Raw genomic sequence first — 20,461 nt, forward strand, 5'->3', positions numbered from 1 at the left:
ATTGTATTAACGAAATCCATTTATATGCAGGAGGTGGGGTTTGACCATGTTCTGTCTTGTTTACATGCATAATAAAGTTAAGCCACACTGAGATGAACTTGTTCTTTTTACTCTGACCTCAAGAAACCCATAATATATACATTAATTTCTCTAAAAAGGCTGTTTCTTAAAATCTTATTGTACCAATATATGATATCTGCACCAGCAAGGTCCCTCCAGAAACAGGTGATGATAATAATAATAATAAGCCACTCTGGGCGGCTCCCAACAGAATATTATTATTAATAATAAAAGCAATAAAAGATCAAACATAAAAAACTTCCCTAAACAGGGCTGCCTTCAGATGTCTTCTAAAAGTTTGTCAGCACCCTCAAACATGCTCAAAAGGGCAAGTTGGGGGAGGGTACATCATGGTTGCCTGTAATTGCATTGATTTCTTGGAAAACAGGACGAACTATGGCTCTTCTTCATTCTGAGGTTTTTATGAAGGGACGCGGGTGGCACTGTGGGTAAAACCTCAGCGCCTAGGACTTGCCGATCGCATGGTCGGCGGTTCGAATCCCCGCGGCAGGGTGCGCTCCCGTCGTTCGGTCCCAGCGCCTGCCAACCTAGCAGTTCGAAAGCACCCCCGGGTGCAAGTAGATAAATAGGGACCACTTACCAGCAGGAAGGTAAACGGCGTTCCGTGTGCTGCGCTGGCTCGCCAGATGCAGCTTGTCACGCTGGCCACGTGACCCGGAAGTGTCTGCGGACAGCGCTGGCTCCCGGCCTATAGAGTGAGATGAGCGCACAACCCTAGAGTCTGGCAAGACTGGCCCGAATGGGCAGGGGTACCTTTACCTTTACCTATGCCGGATGGGCACAGTACAAGCACTGGAAAGATACAAGTCAAGACTCTGCATGTTGCACTGGTGTTGCTGTTCCCCATGCTGAGGAACAGCTCTTTACAGAAATGTGCCACATTCTGATGCGTTGAGGTCTGCTTGACTCAGCTGTGTGAAAGCTGACATTTCAGCTCTGGGGCTGGTATAGAGTCCTATCTCTTTCCCTGCCACCCCATCTCTTGTATGCCACAGAACAGCCATGCTGTAGCTAAGATGTAAGTCAACAGGATGCAGAAATAGTTCCTGTGCTTGCTGGTGTATGCAGATGTAACATTTTCGAAGTGGTTGCGGTGGTTTTGTTATAGCACTACTTGTCCGCAGCATATGCACGTTTCCCACCTGCCCTCCTGTAGTCTGTGCTTAAATTGGTTTCGTAGGCTTTTGGCACCCCTCAAGCTGGAACTGAGAAAACCTCAGCTCCTCCTTTCAGAAGAACCAGCAAGGCTCATTAAGCAGTTCAGTTCTTGTGGTTGCTTCTTGGAGCCATACAACTCTCTTTACCCCACCCCTCTCCCTACAGCAGTTATGTAACTGATTTAAGGGGGAAGTTTTTTTAATAAGATGAATGATGAACGTTATCCTGAAGTAAGCCAAGGAGGAAAGAGGCCTACTCCTTGTAGTGCCTTGCCTTCGGATTCTCTCCCTAAGGGTGCTTGCCTGGTGCTTACTTACATGATTTTGGTGCAAACACTTTCTGCCCAACATTTTAAACTCCTGTGATGCTGTTATTCAGCTCCTGAATTTTTCTTAGCTCCAACTATATCATATGCTGCTGTGCTAGCTGCTACTTTATATGCTCCCATTCTGTGCTGTTTAATTGTTCTTTTTCTGACATTTCCATGTCTATTTTAGTGTGGCTTATTAGGCGCCTTCATTGTACTGTTTTGGGCAACTACTAAAAGTTTAAGCAAGCCTATTCAGACATGTCATTAAGTATATTTAACTGTTGATTTTGTGTGTGTGTGTGTTTGTGTGTGTGTATGAATGACTGCTCTTTTAAATACATGTTTTTATCACTATCTTTAATGAATATTTTATACAATTTTATCTAAACAGCATAGGTTTGTTTTTTTAAAAGTGGTATATAAAAGGTAAAGATACCCCTGCCCGTACGGGCCAGTCGTGTCCGACTCTGGGGTTGCGCGCCCATCTCACTTAAGAGGCCGGGAGCCAGCGCTGTCCGAAGACACTTCCGGGTCACGTGGCCAGCGTGACAAAGCTGCATCTGGCGAGCCAGCGCAGCACACGGAAACGCCGTTTACCTTCCTGCTAGTAAGCGGTCCCTATTTATCTACTTGCACCCGGGGGTGCTTTCGAACTGCTAGGTTGGCAGGCGCTGGGACTGAGCAGCGGGAGCGCACCCCGCCACGGGGATTCGAACTGCCGACCATACGATCGGCAAGTCCTAGGCGCTGAGGTTTTATCCACAGCGCCACCCGCGTCCCCAAAAGTGGTATATACATCTTGTTAAATAAAGATAAATAAAATGACCTGACTACACTATTATCAGAGAATCTGTCTATAATCTGGGTGGGTGGAAGAGACCTTTGCTGGTACAAAAGCTGCCTCCCAATTGGTGTATCTCTCTTTTGTGGGGTAGCTATGCTTGCAGCATCTGGTCTTAGCTCATGTTGGATTATAGCTCTAGCTCCTGGGCCTGGCTCTGACTAGACCTACCTGGAGACTAACCAGGAGACCTACTCAGGAGGTGCCTTCTCTCTGGTACATTTCTAGCTGCTGTACTTAGGCCACGATATAAGGAAGCAACCTCAAATATTGAAACAGTGGTTCAGAAAAGGGAGCAGGAGAGTAAGCAGAAAATGGTTGAGAACAAAGCTCAGAGGAAAGGCCTTAAAAAACTGGAGAGGGTTTGGCCTGTGGGGTCAGCTGATCGTATTCAGGCTGGCTGGCACTGCAGATTTGATGACACCCTTGACCCACAGCACTCAGCTTGCCAGGCCTCCCAAGGAAGCAAGAGGAAAGGGGGCCTGTTTCTTGATGGCCAGTCTTGAGAGAGAGCATGCAAACAGAGTAAGCACAGTGCCATATAACCACCTACAGGGAGTACCTGCGAATTTAGCATTTGCCATTTACATTCTGACATAATGTTCTGGCTGCACGATTTGCACCAAGTGATTTGCACCAAGGGACTTCGTGGAAAGCATGGCCTCCATGGGGCTGTCCCTGAATAAGTCTGGCCCAACCCATAGCCGCGGACATGCCTTGGACCTGGTGTTTACCTCTATGGATGTTGGTGATCTGACACTAAGTAAAAGCGAAACGAAAGAAGTGCCATGGTCAGATCACTTCCTGGTGCAACTGGACTTCTCTGCGACCCATCCCCTCTGCAGGGAGGTGGGACCAATTCGGATGGTCCGCCCCCGCCACTTAATGGATCCAAATGGTTTCCAGAGAGTGGTAGGGGATGCTTTATCCCATGTTGATGGCCTTTCAGCTGATTCCCTGGTGACCCGCTGGAATGTGGAGCTAACCAGGGCTATTGACTGTTTGGCTCCGAAGCGCCCTCTCCGATTGCTTGGAGCCCGGACAGCCCCGTGGTTTTCCACGGATCTGAGGGCAATGAAACAATCGTTGAGACGGCTAGAGCGCCGGTGGCGGATAACTCATTCCGAATCTGACCAGACACAGGTTAGAGCTCAACGTCGAGCCTACCAAGTGGCGATAGCGACGGCGAAGAAGAATTTCTTCGCCGCCTCTATTGCATCTGCAGAAAACAGCAGCAGGAGACTTTTTCAGGTGGTTCACAATTTAGCGGAACCACCTGCAACATCGGGGCCCAGTACGGGCCACATGTTCTCCTGCAATGATTTTGCAAAGTTTTTTGCAGATAAAATCGCTCAGATTCGGGAAGAAGTAGACTCCACCGTGGGAGCAGGGCCGGGGCGGGAGAGTGCTAGAGTTCTGTCTAGTCAAGTTGAGTGGGATCAATTCCAATCTGTTACCTCCGAGGATGTGGACAGGCTGCTTGGACGAGTGAAACCAACCACCTGTCTCTTGGATCCTTGCCCATCCTGGCTTATAAAAGCGAGCCGGGAAGGACTGGGCGATGGGCTTCGTGGGGTGGTGAATGCTTCCCTCCGTGAGGGAGCCTTCCCAGACCCGCTGAAAGAGGCGGTTATTAAACCGCTTCTTAAAAAACCATCTTTAGATGCGGCCACGATGGCCAACTATCGCCCAGTCTCAAATCTTCCATTCTTGGGCAAGGTGATTGAGCGAGCGGTTGCCGAACAACTCCAGGCACGCCTGGAAGAAGCGGACCATTTGGATCCCTTCCAGTCGGGATTCAGGCCTCATCATGGGACTGAAACTGCCTTGGTCGCACTGGTTGATGATCTCCGGCGGGCTAGGGACAAAGGTGAGAGCTGTTTCCTAGTTCTGCTGGATCTCTCAGCGGCGTTTGATACCATCGACCATAACATCCTTCTGGACCGTCTTCAGGGGCTGGGAGCTGGAGGCACTGTCATACAGTGGTTCCGCTCCTTCCTCCTGGGCCGTGTTCAGAAAGTGGTGGTGGGGGATGAGTGTTCAGACCCCTGGGCTCTCACTTGTGGGGTGCCTCAGGGTTCTGTCCTCTCCCCCATGCTTTTCAACATTTACATGCAGCCGCTGGGAGAGATCATCAGGAGGTTTGGGCTGGGTGTTCATCAGTATGCGGATGATACCCAGCTCTACCTCTCTTTTAAATCAGAACCAGTGAGGGCGGTGAAGGTCCTGTGTGAGTGTCTGGAAGCGGTTGGAGGATGGATGGCGGCTAACAGATTGAGGTTGAATCCTGACAAGACAGAAGTACTGTTTTTGGGGGACAGGGGGCGGGCAGGTGTGGAGGATTCCCTGGTCCTGAATGGGGTAACTGTGCCCCTGAAGGACCAGGTGCGCAGCCTGGGAGTCATTTTGGACTCACAGCTGTCCATGGAGGCACAGGTCAAATCTGTGTCCAGGGCAGCTGTTTACCAGCTCCATCTGGTACGTAGGCTGAGACCCTATCTGCCTGCGGACTGTCTCGCCAGAGTGGTGCATGCTCTGGTTATCTCCCGCTTGGACTACTGCAATGCACTCTACGTGGGGCTACCTTTGAAGGTGACTCGGAAACTACAACTAATCCAGAATGCGGCAGCTAGACTGGTGACTGGGGGCGGCCGCCGAGACCATATAACACCGGTCTTGAAAGACCTACATTGGCTCCCAGTACGTTTCCGAGCACAATTCAAAGTGTTGGTGCTGACCTTTAAAGCCCTAAACGGCCTCGGTCCAGTATACCTGAAGGAGCGTCTCCACCCCCATCATTCTGCCCGGACGCTGAGGTCCAGCGCCGAGGGCCTTCTGGCGGTTCCCTCATTGCGAGAAGCAAAGCTACAGGGAACCAGGCAGAGGGCCTTCTCGGTAGTGGCACCCGCCCTGTGGAACGCCCTTCCAGCAGATGTCAAAGCGATAAACAACTACGTGACATTCAGAAGACATCTTAAGGCAGCCCTGTTCAGGGAAGTTTTTAACGTGTGATATTTTATTGTATTTTTGGTTTTTATGGAAGCCGCCCAGAGTGGCTGGGGAGGCCCAGCCAGATGGGCGGGGTATAAATAATAAATTATTATTATTATTATTATTATTATTATGCATTTTATTTTATTTATTTTTACATGTAGTGGGGGTGGAGGAGAGAGAAGACTCCAGCAATTTGCAAAGGAACCTTGGAGTTAAAAAAACAAATGAAACAGCAGGAGGGATATATTTGAATGCACAGCAGAAGCCTAATTGAGAATAACAAGAATAAATCTGCACTATAGGCATTAAAGTCCTGAGCTGGCTGTGCATGCAGTATGTGCATGAGAGCTGTGTGTCCGCTGGGGCAGGTGTTTCTTTTTTATAACTTCCTCCCTAAGGGTACCCCATGATGCCAACAAACTCACAGCTACACTGAACAGGGAGTGAGCTGTCAGTTTCCAAGTAGCTCTCTGTCCTGAACTGCAGAAACAGAAGCTCAAAGCGATGAATAAGCTGTTTCTGCATTTCCAGTCGATTGCAGCCTCTCCCTGGTCCTCCGTGATTTTTTTTTTTTAAAGGACTAAGCCTTACATATTAAAAACCAAGCTGTGCATTGTGTATGGTTTTTTTTTTTTTGGATGGCAGGATGGTAGCCAGAGGGGAAATGGCCCGGTTTTGGAGCCTGGAAAGCCTTCAGATAGGTATGTTTGAGTAGGAGATAAGCTCCATTTATTTTCTATGGCATTTTATGTTTTAAACTGTTATAATCATGGGGCTTGACTTGGTTTTAAAATAATGCTTATACTAGCAAGACTAGCAGTTGGACCAGCACAGGAAGAATAAGATTAAGTACTACATCGACTTTTGGATTTTTGACATTCCATTAGAGAGATAAGAATTGCTCATTCATGTCTGCATTGTTTACTCCAGGCAGTAAACAATAGAGAAATGGCTACAAAGAACAAGAGATGAAAAACTAGCTATACAGAATCCAAGCTTACATATTGCAAAGGAAGACTCAACTCCCCGTTGGTTGTTTTTAATAGGTGCTTCCTTTTAAAATATCTGCATATAAGTATTCACAATTTACTGTGGCTTAAAAAAATTAAGAGTGGGGGATGAAGCTTTCCAAATGCAGCCTTAGGCTGTGTGTTCTTTACAGATATTTATGAGAGGGGTTTTGTAAAAACATTGTAAAAATTGCATTGTAAAAATGTGTATTCTTGTATAAGTTGTTCAACCTTCATTTATGTTTGCAATACTGTATTTTGGGAATATTTCCTAAAAGGGAAATTTAGCAATACTGTTATGATATAGTTGGAGATTTAGATAGTGCATTTTAAATAAAGTTTGAAATTAAGAAATAGTGTTGATCAGAATAGACAGACTTGCCTTCATAAGCAATGAGGTCTAGAAGGTAAATCAGCTCACTGTTTAATCTGAAAAATTAGGTCTCCCTTAAAAATAAAAAAAGGCAAAGCCTTGAAAAAGTTCGAATTTGTCAAGTTCTAAAACCAGGACGTGGATAATATGGGTGCATAGAACACCCTTTTTTCTAATGCTGTGTCATCATGAGAACCTAGTGGCCAACTTTTTGGCATACCCATATAACTGCCACTCTAACATAGTCAGTACTAAGCTCATCTTTGGTTTGGTGTGGTTTTGCCTCTACACCAGACTTTGCCACCCTCCAGATGTTGTGGACTACAACTCCCATTAGCCCCAGAACAGCCAGTGGTCAGGGACAGTGGAAGTTGTAGTCCAAGCATATGGAGGACACTGCTTGGTAAAGGCTGTTCTTAGACTATTGAGTCTGAGAGCCAGTAACCATATAGTTATAGCAAGGCAGGTAATACAGGCCTGGCTCTCAGGCCCTCTGCTCCTGGCCTTAGCTTTGCTTGAAGTCCAGCTACTTGTGCTTCTTGTGGTACATGATCTAGCAAGTCTGATTGTACTCAGTCATTACACAGTTGTCTGCTAGGATTTGCACAATTGCATGCTAGTAGAAGGCAAGAACTCTTCTTATTGGAATTACCAAAATCCTATATACAGTGGTACCTCGGGTTACAAACACTTTGGGTTACGTATTTTCAGGTTGCAGACCGCGGGAAACCCGGAAGTACCGGAAAGGGTTACCTCCGGGTTTCGCCGCTTGCGCATGCTCAGAAGCACCATATCACACTTTGTGCGTGCGTAGAAGCACCAAATCGCATCACACGCGTGCGCAGACATGGTGCTGCAGGTTACGAATGCTGCAGGTTGTGGACGTGCCTCCATCACGGATTACGTCTGCAACCCAAGATTCCACTGTAGTATGATAATGTGGTTTAAAATGTCACATTCCTCCATCCCTTGAGGAAAAGAGTAAGAGTTCTCTAAGCTACTTGCAGTCACCCGTATCCATATCTCTGCTTGGTACGTCTGTGTATTTCTACAGTTTGCTTAACCACCACCCTTTCCCAGCTGGAAGCCTTTACTGTGCTTACACCTCTGTACAGCTCTGTTGGTCCTGCAAAAGCAAGTGTGGTGTAGTAGTTAGAGTGTTGAACTAGGACCTGGGAGGACAGGGTTTAATTCCCCATTTAGCCACGGAGCTCAGCGTTGACCTTGGGCAGTTATAAGTCTCTCAGCCTAACCTACATCACAATGTTGTTGTGAGGAAAAAATAGGGACGGGGAGAACCAAGTTATCACCACCTTAAGCTCCTTGGAGGAGGTGGGATATAAATATAATAATAAATGAAAATAAACAAGTTCTACCTTCTCTACCACAGCACTATGGCAATGGTCTGGTTCGAAGCATATTATCTTCCCGACTTCCTGCATGGGCAGGTGTCTGTCACTAATTACCCTGGAAGGGTGTTAGTTTTGAGGTTTCATTAGTGTTGGCTCCTTCATATAATGCCATGGCTGCTTTTGATAATGGATTGTTTTAGCTGTAGTTGGCTTTTAGGTGGAATACATATATATTTCATTGTTTTTCTTGAATGGTTTTCACGGATAACAAAGGTAAATATAACAACTTTGTTTTCAGAGTCCTATCTACAGGTCAATTACATTTGATGTCAGACATTGCATTTGATAAAACATAGGCTATAATGGTTTTCACCCATTCTAAATGTTCCATGCTGTGTTGGGTAGAAAAGTCATCCACAAAAGCTTTAAATACACAAATTAAACAGAGACCCAGTTCTGTTTAGGAGGAAAAAAATTGTGGGTTTTTTAATTTGTCAGTCTGCATGATATAAAGGGATCCAGCCCAGTTGCCATTTCTGAGTGGTACAAAAATGACGTGACAGAGCAGGTAAAATTCTGGACTGTTCCACACTTTAGGTAGGGGCAATTCCACCAGCTTGTCCTACATAGTAACGTAGAACACATTATCCAAGTGTAGGTAGGTAAAATAGCACCATCCACACACAAAGAGAGAGGTATTAGCAGGCTTCCCAAGGTTTGCAGAAGTACAAAAATATTTAGGTTGGTGGGGGAGAACATGACCCTAAGTCAGGGGGAAGGGGGCTTCAGAAACAGCACAATGAGGACTAAGTATGCCCAGTAGCCATGGGATTTTGACCAGCTTTTGGAGAGAGGACTGGAAAACGGACAGGGAAGTGGAATGGAATGGAGTATCATGACAGAAGGCATGGCTTGCTGGAACACTAAACAAGGAGCACTCCAGACTTTCAACTGCAAGCCTCATTGGCTCTGTATAATACGTGGATTTTCTCTTACCGTGTGTTCAGATTTTTCTCTGCTCTAACATTTCCCTTCAGACAGATAGCTGCCTGAAAAACAGTTTCTACGCTAATGCAATTCTGGTTCTAAACGCAGCATAAGGGGTCTCTGTAGTATAGTGTATTTTAAAATGGGGTTTTAGAGTTTTTAGGGGGTTTTGAATTTTTTATGTAGTTTTATGTAGTTTCGTGGTAGTTTTATGTAGTTTTTATGTAGTTTTTCAATTTCATTGTTCCGCAAGGGACAATGACAATAAAGATATCGTATCGTATCGTATCGTATGGTTTATTCAAGTGGATGTGAGAAGTTGTAAATCAGGTTCCATGTCTTTTTATTAGTATGAATGTTTTTAATTTAAAAAGTCACAGAGATGGGCTTTGACTGTACATAATTTATCAATATTTCACTGTCCCTGCCAGGTGCTACTGATGGAGGTACTGAATCTTCTGCCTTAGTGGATGATAATGGTAGCGAGGAGGATTACAGCTATGAGGACCTCTGCCAAGCCAGCCCTAGGTACTTGCAGCCCGGAGGGGAGCAGCTAGCCATTAATGAGGTAAATGAGGCGATGACTTTGGTGCACGATTTCCCCCCGAAGGTCCACTGTTTTGAGTTTCTTGGACAAAGAATCAGATCTGTGGGCCCATAATCAGCTCCTCTTCTTTTTGGAGAACTTCCAAATTACAAACTGTTTATCTTTCACCATTTTGACCATCTCCATGGATAATACCTATAAGCTTCAGAAAAGTGGCTTGATATCTCGGTTGCTGCAGGTGCTTCTTGCATCTACACATAGTTACTTAAAGCATTTGTCTTTGGCCATCCCTACAGAAACCTTGCCCTTCACAAAACATTTCTGTTTCAGCTGATAAGCGATGGGAGCATGGTCTATGCAGAGGCACTCTGGGATCACGTGACCATGGACGACCAGGAATTGGCCTTCAAAGCCGGGGACGTCATCCAAGTCCTTGAGGCTTCCAACAAGGATTGGTGGTGGGGCAGAAATGAGGAGAAGGAAGCCTGGTTTCCGGCAAGCTTCGTCAGGGTGAGTGAAGCGAGAACTCAAGTTATTTTTATTTTCCTTCTAGAAACTACTGAACCACCTCTTTACGCAATATTGTGGTCTTGGGCGGCTGATGCATTGCTCAAGTTTACTAGTACTTCCTTTCCCACTGCAACACATAGATTGCAGTGATTATTTTCAGTCCTAATTTTCCGGCTTCATCTACGTCAAACTGTTAGAATCACTGCTGTCCAGAATGTCCTCCTCCTCTCCTTCCTTTTTCTTGCAGGTTACAGTCATTGCTTTTGCTATACAAACCGCACTGTGACTACAGGGGGACCCAGCAGATGCATTATCTGAAGGGCTCGTTTTTTACAGTAGGCTATCCTTTAGTTTAGGGATGCGGGTGGCGCTGTAGGTTAAACCACAGAGCCTAGGACTTGCCGATCAGAAGGTCGGCGGTTCAAATCCCCGCTACGGGGTGAGCTCCCGTTGCTCGGTCCCTGCTCCTGCCAACCTAGCAGTTCGAAAGCACTTCAAGTAGTGCAAGTAGATAAAGTAGATAAATAGGTACCGCTCCAGCGGGAAGGTAAACGGCATTTCCGTGCGCTGCTCTGGTTCGCCAGAAGTTGTTTAGTCATGCTGGCCACATGACCTGGAAGCTGTACTACGGCTCCCTCGGCCAATAAAGCGAGATGAGCGCTGCAACCCCAAAGTCGGCCATGACTGGGCCTAATGGTCAGGGGTCCCTTTACCTTTACCTATCCTTTAGTTGCCATTGTTGTTTGTACCCACAACCAAGTATTTTGTGGAGGAGAAGGAATCAACTCAGTGAATCCAGCAAAAGCTGGAGGAAGAAATTCACATAGAGCATTTTATTTCTCTGTCCTTAAAAGCGATTATAAGAATATAGGAATCTGATTCCTGTTTTAAGAAGAGATTTATATTCTACTTTTCAGGTCATGTGTTCTTTGCTACAATGAAATGCAGCATACATATTCAGTTTCAATTAAGGCCACCTGAGCCTCTAGAAACAGCATAGAATTAAGGATTACTCCTAAGCAAGGTACTTGCTCTCTCAGGGGAAGTGTTACCCTGTCTAGAACAGGCCCAACGTCCCAGTTCCTGAATCCTAAGCACCATTGACCCACTGGACCCGGTCTTGTCAGGATTTAGCTTAGTTCATTGGCCTTCATCCTGCCCATTGCTGCCTCCAGACCCTCGTTCAGCACCTGAACTGCCTCTCATGATTCAGATGAACTGAGAGGGAGCTGAGTGTTATCCACATATTGATGACACCGTGCTCCAAATCCCCAGAAGGCAGCATGGGATCAGGCTGCATGTCTGGCATTGAGATGTGTGAGTCTGCATCGTACTTCTGCTTCTGTAACGATATAAATGGGTAACAGAAGAATAAAGGGTCATGAGTCAGTAGTTTCAGACTGGTATCGCCCTTCCTCCATGCGGCCTGTAAAAAACCTTTACTGAATTGCCCAATTTTTGCCAGTGTGAGAAACACACGCCAGGCTCTCTGCATTAACAACTATGCGGTTGAAATCCACAAAGTGTCACATGTTTGCACACACTGCAGTCCTGAGGTCCCCTGAGTACATCATCCTCTTCTTACAACAACTGCAGTAAGAGTTAACCATGTTTTCAATCAGACAAAGGCCGAAACAAACTCCTGTCTTCCCCCACAGCAATCTTTTGAAATGGGCAGCCTAGTTTCTTCTGTGCCAGCTCAATACGCGGCCACTCAGCATTCCACGCTTCCTATTCTTGGGGCTATTTCTTTTTTAACTTAAGGCATAAATAATGTATCACTTTAAAAAGCCTGTTGTAAAGACCAACAGAGTCGGTACAAAGGTTGAAAGGGCTTTCTATAAATGATAGGTTGATATTAATTGGAAACCGCTCTTTGGATCATTTGTTTGATACTGCCCATTCCCACGCAATCTCTTAATGCTCGTTTTTAGATGGCAGTGATATAAAACCTCTACCTGTTTTTCCTCCTATTACATTGGAGAAAGTCCAGTCCGATGCATTTGCTGTAAGAGGAGTGTGCTGCACATAAAAGAAAGGACTTCCTTGCCTAGAGCTTACATCAGGGAGGGGGAACATGTGGCCCTCCAGATGTGGTAGGATTCCAACTCCCATCATCCCCAGCCAGCATGGCCAAGGATCAGGAACTTATAGTCCAGGAACATCTGGAGGGCCTCATTTCCGCCACTGGTTTAAATGATGAAATGATGAAATTCTTCTCAGGGAACCCTGTTCACTGTAATAATAACTACACCAAGCTGAGCAGAGCCAGGCTTGTAAACGGTAACTCGCCAAGTTAATCTGTGTTGCATAAGACTCTCTTCTAAGTTGGTTCTTAGGACTCGCTTGACTACATAATATGGGTAAGCTAAATGCTGAGAAATCCCAGTTAATTTCAGTGGGGCTTTTCCGCAGAATATAAGGAGGCTACCTTGTGCCAAATCAGATTTTTTGCCCATCTAGCCTGATATTGTCTCACCTGAGAGGCAATGGTTGCTCTCCAGGATCTCCAGAATACTTTTCATCACCTGCTTGCTTTTTAAAAACAGAATGCCAGGGAGGAAGAAGAAGAAGAAGAGTTTGGATTTGATATCCCGCCTTTCACTCCCCTTCAGGAGTCTCAAAGCGGCTAACATTCTCCTTTCCCTTCCTCCCCCACAACAAACACTCTGTGAAGTGAGTGGGGCTGAGAGACTTCAGAGAAGTGTGACTGGCCCAAGGTCACCCAGCAGCTGCATGTGGAGGAGCGGGGAAGCGAACCCGGTTCCCCAGATTACGAGTCTACCGCTCTTAACCACTACACCACACTGGCCCAGGGAGTCTGCCTGGGACCTTCTTCATGCAAAGCATGGACTCTACCACTGAACTGTGGTCCCTCTCCAACTGTATGGAGCTTTGAGCCATACTAGGTAGCATAGGCACAAAGGATTATCTCCAGGGTTGTGCCAGGAGGGCTTGGTGCCCACCCCGCTCCACCATATCTGTTCTGGAGGTCCCACAACCTTCTGGAGGGCTCTTCAACTCAGCAGTGCTTCCTCAACTCAGTTGCTTTCTCCTCTCTTACGATTCCAGCTGCGGGTCAACCAGGAAGAACTTGCAGAAAATGGTGGCAGCCTCCAAGATGAAGAACCCAATGCAGACCCTGAGAAGCACCGCCAAAAAATTGCTGAAAACAAGGATCAGATGAGAACAAACGTGATTCAGGAAATAATGAACACGGAGCGGATCTATATCAAACATCTCAAGGACATCTGTGAAGTAAGCTGTAAAATGCTGGAGAGGAGTTGCTTTGGGGGGAGGAAATACCTGTGTTTATTGGGGACCATAGGAAGCTACCTTATACTGGGCTAGGCTCCTGGTCCATCTAGCTCAGTATTGTCTGTTCTGACTAGCAGCGGATATCCAGGGATTCAGGCAGGGAACTTTCCTAACCCTTCCTGCAAAGCAGACACTCTACCTCTGAGCTATGGTGTCAAACTTTGTCTTCAGAAAACTTAAGGTGGGCATATGCTGCATTTCTTGGGTTGCTGCAGTACTTCACTTTCTTGGCCTGGGAAATTTTGTGCAGCTCCCTGGCAGCTAGGTGTTGTTAGTTGTTTAGCTGATTTCTTGGGGCACTTGTTATTTGCTTTGGCTGAATAGCAAAATTATGGCTTATATATAGGATTTCTCTGTGAGCGGGTGCTCTGGTCTTACTGTCAGATTGGTTCTACTGTGTACTGGAATCCAGACCATGCAGCTTGGGTTTGGGAAAACTTGTATGGTTATTGCTCCTCGTGAGTAAGGGTTGCAAGGGAGGGACAAGGAAGTCTTAAGATGAAGCTTTCCTTTGTTGACTACTGAGCTTGATTATTTGATGCAACATTTTATTTTCAAACTCTTCATCTTTGACAAACCAAAGAGTCCTGCTCTGTCATTTCCAGGGGTACATTCGGCAGTGTCGGAAACATACAGGAATGTTCACTGGGGCCCAGCTGAGCACCATATTTGGAAATATTGAAGACATTTACAAATTCCAAAGAAAGTTCTTGAAGGATCTAGAGAGGCAATACAACAAAGAAGAGCCCCATTTGAGTGAAATAGGATCCTGCTTTCTTCAGCATGTAAGTTGGGTAATTCTACTGCATTAAGTTGATTAGCTAATGAATGTTATGCCAGAAATGCAGTCATGTGAGCCAGGGCAGCTAACAGTGTGATAACACTACAGAATTAAATGCTGGATTGCATGCACCCTTAGCCCAATTATACATACAGATATGGGGTGTGTGGGGTAGGGTGGGGTGGGGGGAGAGATAGGGTTGCATAAGAGAGTGAGAGAACATATTATACAAACCTGCAGTGCTGCAAACTCCATCCCCTTTATGCTTTGGTTATGCCTACCACTGACCCTGTATCAACTCTCCATCAGCTGCAGCATCACCTTCCATTCACTTCTCTCATTGTTCAGTTGCCCTTCATAGCAAAGAAATAGAGAGATTCCCTGCCTCTACCATAAGGCAGATCCTCAGTTTTACAATACCACCATCCAAACAGGTGTTGTTGATTACTGTCACAGATGTCAACATCACACATGATAGTTCCTTCTGGAACAGCTATGATAAGTCTCAAACTTAGTTTTCTGTTCCTATGTAAGATCTTTACAGAGGAAGGGGCTGTGATTGGAAAATGGATGAGAACACCAAACGGATTAAGCTTTCAGCTTCCTATCACCTCAAATCAGTGATATGGAAATATGTTAAATTCTCAGCTCCTTTTGGGGTCTGGCCATTTTTTTTTTATTCCACCCCACTCCCACGTTCTCATATGAACCACCCCAGATGCCTGATGGTGTTGGGAAATGTAAATTATGTTGCAAAGGAACAACCGGGAGTGCCCTCCTAAGACATGGGCTCCCAGTTGTTTCTTGGAAATAAGGTTTGCATTTGCAGCTGTTTAAATTCAGCACTTAAGGCAAGCAACTCTGAGCAGTTTCAAGGCATATGGAAGGGAGCGATTGGAAAAGGGGATGGCTACAGGAGTGGGCGTGCCAATCCCTTCCTTGATATTTTAACCACAGTTTTGCTTTTATTCTCTCCCCCACCCCATTTTAGCAAGAAGGCTTTGCTATCTACTCTGAGTACTGCAACAATCATCCCAGTGCCTGCATTGAGATGTCTAACCTGATGAAGCAGGGCAAGTACCGCCACTTTTTTGAGGCTTGTCGCCTGCTTCAGCAAATGATTGACATCGCCATTGATGGTTTCCTTCTCACGCCTGTTCAGAAAATCTGTAAATATCCCCTGCAGCTTGCAGAATTACTCAAGTACACCACTCAGGAACATAGGTAAGGCGAACATTATGTTTTTGCCAAGGGGACCTCCCCAAACTCACTTCCAAACTAACCTACAGCAACTACCGCCCTCTCATTCTGCTTAGTTCATTCTCTTTAGCCTGGAAAAGAGATTATTAAAAGGCTTTCACATAGACGGTGAACTAATTTTGAGGTGGTTGTTTTTGCTCCAGAGAGGAGGACCAAAACCAATGGGCTGAAATTACAAGAAGGATTTAGATCAGGGGTAGCAAATGAGGTGTCCTCTAGATGTTGTGGACTACAACGTCCATCAGCCCCAGGCAGCATATCCAGTAGTCAAGGATGATGAGAGTTGTAGCCTACAACATCTGGAAGGTGTACCACGTTGGTGGTCCCTGCTTTAGGCTAAACTATGGAAGAACTAGTTCTGGCAACACAAGTTGTTCCAAGAGTAGAACAGACCGCCTTGCTAGGTGGTGGACTGTCCTTAATTAGATGTTTTTAAGCTACTTTATTGCTACCTTTAGTAATGTAGTAGTTGTATTTCCTTGGACTAAACAGATGAATTTTGAGGTTCCTTCTATTTCCACAAACGTTAGCTCAGATTTGTATATCCTTTTCAAATATGAGCTATCAGTGACATTGGGAGAAGGCCAATACTGCTTCTGCACTTGACGAGTGGACAGAAGTGGTTAAATTGTGTTGATGAGTAGCTTCAGCATATTAACTGGCCATGTCTACTTTATTCAACATAATTCCCTGACACAGCATCCATCCTTCAGCCACAAATCACTTCAGTTTTTCTTAGCCCACATGAAGTCAATGGGATTGGCTATTTTTAAGTGCAAGCTTTCTGTTTTAAGTAGTTTATGACTCATAACCTTATCGGTTAGGATATGTTTTTTGCCCTGTATGTCTAGTACAAGTTCCCCTATTCTTAATGTAGAAGAATATGTAAGTAGTCAAATAAAGAGGAACATGATTTTACAGTATTGCAAGCGGATAAGACTAAATGCGGTAGACAAACACTCATGTAGTTAATTATGGCCTTCAGTTATATATTTATGGCCAGTGTCTGCATGCATTTCCTTTAGGGTAGGGTTTATTCGTCACTCTCTTGGGCAGGATTTTTGTGTGCTTTTAGTTTAACATTTTCACAATAAAAGTGCTTCTGTGAGCCTGGATAATATGAGGACAGCTGAACCCTGTAAAAACTTGCAGGGTTGTTGTGAGTTTAAAAGGCACTACATATATGGAGTGACAGTAGCTCAGTGGGGCTGCCAATCAGAGTAGACAACACTGCACTGGATGTCCAAATAATAATCTGACGAGCACATATTAGCTTTCTGAAACAAATCAGGGGAAAATGCAAGCTGTGCATTGTCTGTAGGCTGTTGTCTGGGCTTACAGACAATGATTGTAATGGTCATGTTGTGGTTTTCCCATCTCTGCACTGGGTGTGGGTGTAACTGAAATGTAAGTGCAGGACGACATTTGCTGAGGTGGTACAGTCCTCTCCCAGGAACCCAGGAGGCTGATTGTGTCCTTGAGAGATTCCGCATCTCTGTCTGTCTGCATACGGAAACCCAACATGACAGCAATAACTGCTTTTAGCATTTTCAAACTAATGCTACCCTCTGTACATGCAGATATGATAAAAGTCCAGTGAGAGGGCTGCACTGCCTCAGCTGTAAGAATGTGTATCACACAATTGATGTTGATGTGTGGTGGCCAGCAAGGGGAGATGGTCAGCAAAAACCTGCTCTGAAACCTAAAATTAATGTGGAGGGGTCTGGACACTGAGGCAATTAAGCATGTGATCCCATAAAGTTTTGGTTTATGTGCAATCAGTCCAGGAAGTCACACTGCTGACGCCACACTCTCTTTCAGTAAAGTAATCCCTTTCATTAGCTCTGTTTTTCCTCCCAGCCTGCTCCTGATTCAGCTGAACAGGACTCTTGTGGGGGCAGGAGCTCCTTTGTTGTCTGCTTCCGTCCTCAACTTTGTCCTTCTTCTCCTTCTCCAGTATTTATTCATTAATGTATTAGAAATCTCCATAAAAAGGGTGATCCTAGCATCATGAAGAAAATATGCCAGGACTCTCGCTCTCTCTCCAATGGAGCGGTTCATTTGCATACTCCCTGAATATATACAGTATATATATAAGCTTTTGCCAGCCTGGTGCCCTCCCAATGCTTTGGACTACAGTTCCTACTAACCCTAGTTGTTAATCCAAAGTATACCCCCCCTCCAGCTCGTCACCCCCCCTACCATTCCCCACATGCTTCTCTCTCTCTCTCTCTCTCTCTCTCTCTCTCTCTCTCTCTCTCTCTCTCTCTGTGTGTGTGTGTGTGTGTAAACTTTCATTTACTAGAAATGTTTTCAGACAGCTTCTTATGGCCTCAACCTTTATATCACACAAAGCTGAAACCTAGGGTAATGATTGCATTATTAACTCAGAGGAGGGGTATGCTCAAGCCCAAAGGTTAACAGATGTTTTTATCCTCTTGACGCTTAAAGAAATAGAGTGAGGGCACACATGGCATTTGAAATCCTGGTTTATCAGCAAACCTTGGTTAGCATAACTACAATTAAGGACCATGCCAGCATAAGCCTGTACTGTGGTTGGGAAAAGTCAGAAGTAAAATGATGCTATTTATACTGGGCTTGAATTCCATGCACCTTAATGCTCACTGTATCATGACATGAGTGCTGCTTTTCTGAATCGTACCCAAACCCTTGTGGCCTGGCGCTCTCGTTTCTGCTGGTGTCTAGCTGCATGGCTCTCACAAGCCGAGTTCAAAGAGGATAAAATGACTGACCCATGCCTGCCTTCATTTTGCAGCGACTATAATGATATAAAGGCAGCATATGAAGCCATGAAGAACGTAGCCTGCCTGATCAATGAACGCAAGCGAAGGCTAGAAAGCATAGACAAGATGGCCCGCTGGCAAGTGTCCATTGTCAACTGGGAGGTAAGGGTGCACTTCCAGGAGGTTTTCATCTCAAAAGTCGCAGACAGTTAGATCCAGTCTTGGGATTAGAATACATCCATTATAATCAATGGGACTTAAGACAGACGGGGGGCTAACCTATTACCCACCAGATAATGTCAGATTTTTTAATGTTTGTTTCTTTAACAATTGGTCAAAAAGTGGTTTACGGTACAAAACAGAACTAATAGGAACAAAAAGTATAACGGATAAACCCAGTTGGTCAATCAACACACTAAAACGAATCACAAACAGCAGCTTATGGATTCTCAAAGCAGCATCTCAGTGAACAGAACCATCACACTCAAAAATGCCCAATGGTATAGAAAAGTTTTTCTATACCATTTCTTCAAAAAAGAGCAATTGATGGGGCCAAACTAGTCTCCAGGGAGAGGGCAATTCTACATCAATGGGGCAACTACTGAAAATACTTTGCTCCATAATTTTAGGTGTCAGTTATTTTGTAGTCATTGAATCCTATGCATGAAACTGAGAAGACATGAGTAAGACAGCCCCACCCAACCTGGAACTGAGTTTGCTTAAACCTAGTTATCAGGGAACATAGGCATGCTTAATTCTGTTGTGACCAAAGAGTCCAGAGATATCCATATGCAAAAAATGCCAATATATCTCCGTCCAGCAACTGTGATCCTCAGATGGAGCACTGCTGAAAAATATCACATACCCCAGGGATGTGCTTTAGAAACTGGGCTTTTAGTGTTGAAGCTCCAGCCACCTGGAATTAGTTACCAACTGAAATTAGACAAGCATGTAGCCTCTTGATATTTAGGTGGCTTTTGAGGACATTTTTAAGGAGGCTTTCCCTGAAGTGACCCAGACATATTATGGAATATTAATTGTAGCAATTGTTTTGTTGCTTTTAGTTTATTGAGTTCGTAACTTTTTGTTTGTTTGCTGCAAACATTTTCAGGGGCAAGACATTTTAGGCAGAAGCTCAGAACTAATCCACTCAGGAGAGCTGACCAAAATCTCCAAGCAAGGCAAGAGCCAGCAAAGGACTTTCTTTCTCTTTGACCACCAGCTTGTGTTCTGTAAGAAAGATCTCTTGAGAAGGGACATGCTGTACTACAAGGGCCGGGTGGACATGGATGAGTTTGAAGTGCTGGACATTGAGGACGGTAGAGAAAAGGACTTCAATATCAATGTCAAAAATGCTTTCAAAATTGTAAATAGTGCCACAGAAGAAGTCCATCTATTTTGTGGGAAAAAGCAAGGGGACAAGAAGAGGTGGCTGGAGGCCTTTGCAAATGAGAGGAGGCGAGTGCAAGAAGACAAAGAAATGGGCAAGTATTGTCTTCTGTTGACTTCTCTTATTTCTGTGCTTTGTGGAAACCCTGGTTCAGCTGTATAAGCAAGTTTATTGATTAACAGTTACCACTGGAACTGAGCAGTGGGAAGCTGGCTTGGGGGAGTTAGGGGTGGGTGGAGATGGATTGATTGACGTACATTATTTTTTACTCTCCCTTCACCATAAGGTCTCAGTGTGAATTACAACATTAAAACTGTTACAAGAATGAATAACATGGTTCTAAACAGAACAGTGTGAATTCAGCAAAAGAGGTGGGTCCCACAAAACCAACTGCCACCCTCCCAAATGGAATTTGCTACAAAATAGAAGCTTTTGAGTTCTGGTGGGTTATCTCAGTATTTTAATATTCTTTTGGAAGCCGCCCAGAGTGGCTGGGGAGGCCCAGCCAGATGGGCGGGGTATAAATAATTATTATTATTATTATTATTATTATTATTATTATTATTATTATTATTATTATCTCAACAAGACAGCAGTGCCATTTAACAAACTCTGAAGTTGTAGACACAAACACAAAGCAGCACATGAACTAGCGACAACCTCACTAATAGGTGTTGCTTTCCAACAGTCATTCACATTTTCAGCCTCACTGATGGATGGTTTGCTGAAAAGTAGCAGCTGCCCCTACAGTCATGGCTGCTTCTACAACATTCTCTGCCTGCAGCTGTCATTCACAATCCCACAC

General features: G+C 44.9%; 1 protein-coding gene across 14 annotated transcripts in view; it reads left to right on the forward strand.

The window, feature by feature from the left end:
* SPATA13 (spermatogenesis associated 13) overlaps window positions 1-20,461 on the forward strand; it is a 102,625-nt gene that overhangs the window by 79,783 nt on the left and 2,381 nt on the right. For all 14 annotated transcript variants that reach the window (XR_014546983.1, XR_014546984.1, XM_083608989.1 and 11 more), the window contains 7 exons: window positions 9,538-9,674; window positions 9,984-10,163; window positions 13,236-13,421; window positions 14,087-14,266; window positions 15,254-15,486; window positions 18,299-18,428; window positions 19,378-19,750. Coding sequence is in view for 12 of the 14 variants with exons in the window: in XM_083608989.1 (XP_083465115.1) it covers window positions 9,538-9,674; window positions 9,984-10,163; window positions 13,236-13,421; window positions 14,087-14,266; window positions 15,254-15,486; window positions 18,299-18,428; window positions 19,378-19,750 (1,419 nt within the window). In the remaining 2 variants the exon portion in view is untranslated. The remainder of the gene's footprint in view (window positions 1-9,537; window positions 9,675-9,983; window positions 10,164-13,235; window positions 13,422-14,086; window positions 14,267-15,253; window positions 15,487-18,298; window positions 18,429-19,377; window positions 19,751-20,461) is intronic.

This window comes from Podarcis filfolensis (assembly GCF_964270895.1).
Source record: "Podarcis filfolensis genome assembly, chromosome: 4".
In the NCBI taxonomy this organism is placed as follows: Eukaryota; Metazoa; Chordata; class Lepidosauria; order Squamata; family Lacertidae; genus Podarcis; species Podarcis filfolensis.